Raw genomic sequence first — 4,239 nt, 5'->3', positions numbered from 1 at the left:
TGAGTTTTCAAATTTTTTAAACAAACTTAGGCTCTGGTCTTTTTTTCCTTTTGCTGCTCTGTGCTTCACATAATCATGGTTACTAGGCAACATGAGTTATGCAGAGGTGGAGGTTAGACCTGTCCAAATTTACAGCTTTTCTCTTCCGGCTGTCGTTTATTCACGGTCTTTGAAGGATTCAGACCGTGAATTCGGACGTGGCTTACATTGCTGCTTCAGGGGATGGATGATTTACTATAACTGATGAAATCATAAATTTTGCTCTCTAGTAGAAAATTCTAAATATCGGGTCATAAGTTTGTGACCTGAAGCCTGCTGGGTTATGCAGCAGGCCAATAATCTGATGCAAACCAATGTGTGAACAGGGATTAAACTTTTGGCAACTTGGAGCGAAGCAACTTTTTTTTTGTTGTTGTAATTGTTATGTTGTGTTTTAATGTACAGCATTTTGTATCAGCTGTGGTTGTTTTAAAGTGCTTTAGAAATAAAGTTGGTATGGTATTGGTTAATTTGCATTACATAGAGCAAAAACTTTGCAACTCCAAATTTGCTTCTGTGTATTGGTGGTTTAAAGTGGGCTAATAAGTGCACATTTAAAGTCTAACATTTTTTGGGAAAAATATACTGAACAGATGGATAGATCAAAAACTGATCTGACTGATGTCACATTAAATTTGAGTATTTTGTACTAGTCAGTCATTTGTACAAAGACCAGTAAAAACTGAAAGGACCAGTTACAGGGTTGTTCCAGCAACATGACAAGTAGTGAGGCTGATCTCACCAACCATGATTTTTGGTATTAAAGTTTCAGCCTGTGCCATTAAGACACATTATTTAAGGTGGGGTTCTCATGTCTCACTAAACTGTATTGTCTAGCATGAAATGCACTCATGCGGACACAGACATTATTCCTGAAAAAATACAGAATTAAAAAAATACAGTAGACTAAATCAAAACTTGTGCCACATGGGTTTAACTTTTTTGTCTTTAGTAAACAAATGTCTTTCAAGACAGTGGAGTATCTGAAACCCCATCACATACTGGCTGCTTTCAAGAGTTCTTGCTCCTAACACAGCAGTGGAATTGTAAAAATAATTTGAGAAAGATTTCAATAAACCCCTTGGGTTTCTTTGGTACTAACATGGTGTCAAGTTGCAAAGGTCCAGTTCCTGAGGCTTCCTCTTTCCAGAGCAATGGTTTCTTGGCAGATTAAGTCCATTCTCAGTTGTGCAGCACACTGAACGTCTTTTAAAGCCTCTTCCACAGGACTTAGAGCACTGAGACCAAGTTCCTACATTCCATATTGGACATGGATCCCCGCATGCTCTTACTGCTGCTGGCCTTTTAGTAATGTCACAATCAGTTGTAAGATGTCCTTCTGTGCTCTGGCATTGGACCAACCGCTGCTGTAGACCATTTCCACAAGTAACTGTACATGAATCCCACCCTGCTGTTTTCCAGTGACTAACAAGTCTCTTACCCATCACCTCATTCTTAATTACTGTATTTTTGCCATTGATCAAGACACTGTTCTGTAGCTTGTGGCTTCTCTCCTCTTTCCGAAGAGTCTTTTCATCTTTATGCTCCTTCGACATGTAGAAGGAGTAGCGGATCCTGGGAGGAGTCATCTTCCCCACAGAGAGCACCTCTACAGTTAGAGGTTCTTGCAGAGGTCTGGTGGCCTGGAGAATCTCCACATATGTAGAGGTGCCACTGTAGCGTAGCAGGGTGCCTTTAAGTAGAAGGTCTCGCTCTACAGCTGACACCACATAGTTGCCGTTCAGAAGGTATTTACCATGGCGATTCTTCACAGCGAGGTAGTTCTCATCACTGACCATTCCTCTGTACCCCCGTTGGCGGATGTCAATATTAGAGGCTCCAGTGGGCAGCGTCACCACAAAGTTATAACCACTACTGAAAAGCAAGAAAGAACATTTTAAACATGACCTTTCTACATCTTACTAATAAAACATAAAACACTAAATGCTACCAATTATAGAGGATATTATCTATGTGAAGTGATTCAAGGAATCTCACCCAAAACGGCAAGATTTGTTCCAGACATTCAACTCCTGAGAAGATATGGAAACCTCTATTGGTTATAAATTTGTTGAAATTTGGACTCAGAAGTCTGGATACAGAAAGTCCAGGTCATGTTAGGCATAGCTTAACAAAAACACATCGCTTTCTGCGACGTGTTTGGGAGCAAAGAATGTCGACTATTTCCAATGACTGCTCTGATGGTGTTCCAAAAAGACTGTTTCCTGTTATGCCATGCAATGGGGGAATTTTGAAAAAAAACAACAAAAAAAAACACGGTAACTTTATTTGATGGGGTGTGCATAGGGCTGACATGACACTGTCATAAACATGACATAACACCTGCCATGAACATGAACGAGTCGTTATGAATGTTTATGACCATTGTTATGAAGTGTCATTCAGTAAGTAATGACACTCACTGCAAAAACTTCATTAAAAGTCCATTAAAAGTGCCAACTTTGCATGATTTTGTAAATAATGACAATTTAATGCAAAGTTGGCACTTTTAATGGACTTTCAATGCAAGTTTTAAAGCAACTTTGCATTAAAAGTGTTATTATTTACCAAATGACACTTCATGAATGACAGACATTCATAAAAACTCTCTCATGTTCATGACAGGTGTTATGTCATGTTTATGACATTGTCATGTCAGTCTTATGCACACCCAGCCAAATAAAGTGTTAGCAAAAACACTTGCTACATTGATCTATACATGAGGCAATAAATCAAGTTCTGCCACGCTTTTAGGTAGATTTCTTGTTTTAATGAGTTCCTGTACTTACTATAATAGTGCATGTGCATTGGGATCAATGATATGATTGATATCATTCATGGGGTGAATTAGTTTTCAGTGATGTTACCGCCTCATTAAGATGTTTGTTGTGCCTTACTACATATAAAATCAATACATTGGGAACAAAAAAAGTTAGCAAACACCAGGTGGAACTTCTGCTGAACTACATAAGAGCTACTTCTCAATGAAATTCTGGCAAATACGTTGTTAAAGGGTTAATAGAGGAGCCATGTTATGATGACTTCCTGAAGGTGTATCAGAGTTCAGGAGGGTTGAATACTTACACAGGCTTTGTGAACATCCCTGAGATCTTCTTGCAGCTCTGGTTGTCCCCGCCACACACACCACACTTGTCAAACTTCTTGTCAGAGTCCAGCTTGCCATCGCAGCCTGCCTTGATGCATTTCCCCTGAACACACACGGCTGAGGTGTCAGGGGAGCACGGCGTCCCATCCACAACCTGCCACATTCATATCAACAGTCAAACGCTGTGATATTATTTCAGTCTTCTACCCTAAAGACACATGAATGAAACTTGATACAGCTGAGAGGATGTACAGTAAGTATACACAAGACACTGGCTAGAATTTTTACAACAACCCTGCTTCCTTGCTGAGTGTGTAAATTGTACTGACAAACCACAGTAAAGTGGCTCTGGCTTGTGTGTCTCACTGCATGGAGTTCAAACTGCATCTAAAAGTCTAATAGCTGATTTGCATCTATTCTGAATACGGTTCTTTTAACTACAGAGTGCACAATTTTAACACTGAAGCTAGAAAATATTTGAAGACAACCTCATTGCACAGTCCTGTTAAACTTCCAGGTTTATATTGAGCTAAAATTAAGACCATGAAAAATCAGTTCAGAACTTTTGCCAATGCAATCATTGGGGGTTAGGCTAGCAATCATTGGCAAAAGTTCTGAACTGATTTTTCATGGTCTTATTCTTTACAATTCAGCAAAAATAAACAACTTAATCAAAGAAAAAATATTAAAAAATATTAAAGATGGAAAAAAAAACTTCAATGGCATGATTTCATATGTGTGCACAGCCTTAAATTAAAACTTTGATTTAATTCCAGCATTTGGACTTTTTTAGTTTAAACCTGCCATCAGTGATGACCCTACTAAGCAAATGCGCAAGTTTATTCCCAGCTGGAAAACTTGCTTCATTGTTCAAGCACCCATGACCACATACACACACATTTAGGTCTAAAACGATTCCTCGAGTGATTCGAGTACCTCAATTATTAAAATTCCTCCAGAAAAATTTACCTGCCTCGAAGCTTCGTTAATTTATGTTTCATTATTTAGCGCACCGTGTTACAGCCGGGACTTAATTCGCGTTGCGCAGAGCTCTGAATTCCGCCCGAGTTGTTGACGAAAGCTAAGTGTTGTCA

General features: G+C 39.0%; 1 protein-coding gene across 1 annotated transcript in view; it reads right to left on the bottom strand.

The window, feature by feature from the left end:
- Positions 1-971: 971 nt before the first annotated feature.
- Positions 972-4,239, bottom strand: part of LOC106940961 (A disintegrin and metalloproteinase with thrombospondin motifs 15-like) — a gene marked incomplete at its 5' end in the record, with an annotated part of 15,325 nt that continues 12,057 nt past the window's right edge. The window contains 2 exons of the mRNA XM_015023858.1: positions 972-1,914; positions 3,124-3,299. Coding sequence (XP_014879344.1) covers positions 1,137-1,914; positions 3,124-3,299 — 954 coding nt within the window. The remainder of the gene's footprint in view (positions 1,915-3,123; positions 3,300-4,239) is intronic.

This window comes from Poecilia latipinna, unplaced genomic scaffold, assembly GCF_001443285.1.
Source record: "Poecilia latipinna isolate Pla-1442-1.1 unplaced genomic scaffold, P_latipinna-1.0 Scaffold3431, whole genome shotgun sequence".
NCBI classification, from domain to species: domain Eukaryota; kingdom Metazoa; phylum Chordata; class Actinopteri; order Cyprinodontiformes; family Poeciliidae; genus Poecilia; species Poecilia latipinna.
The sequence above is the reverse complement of the archived record's forward strand: the minus strand, read 5'-3'. Positions and strand labels throughout refer to the sequence as shown.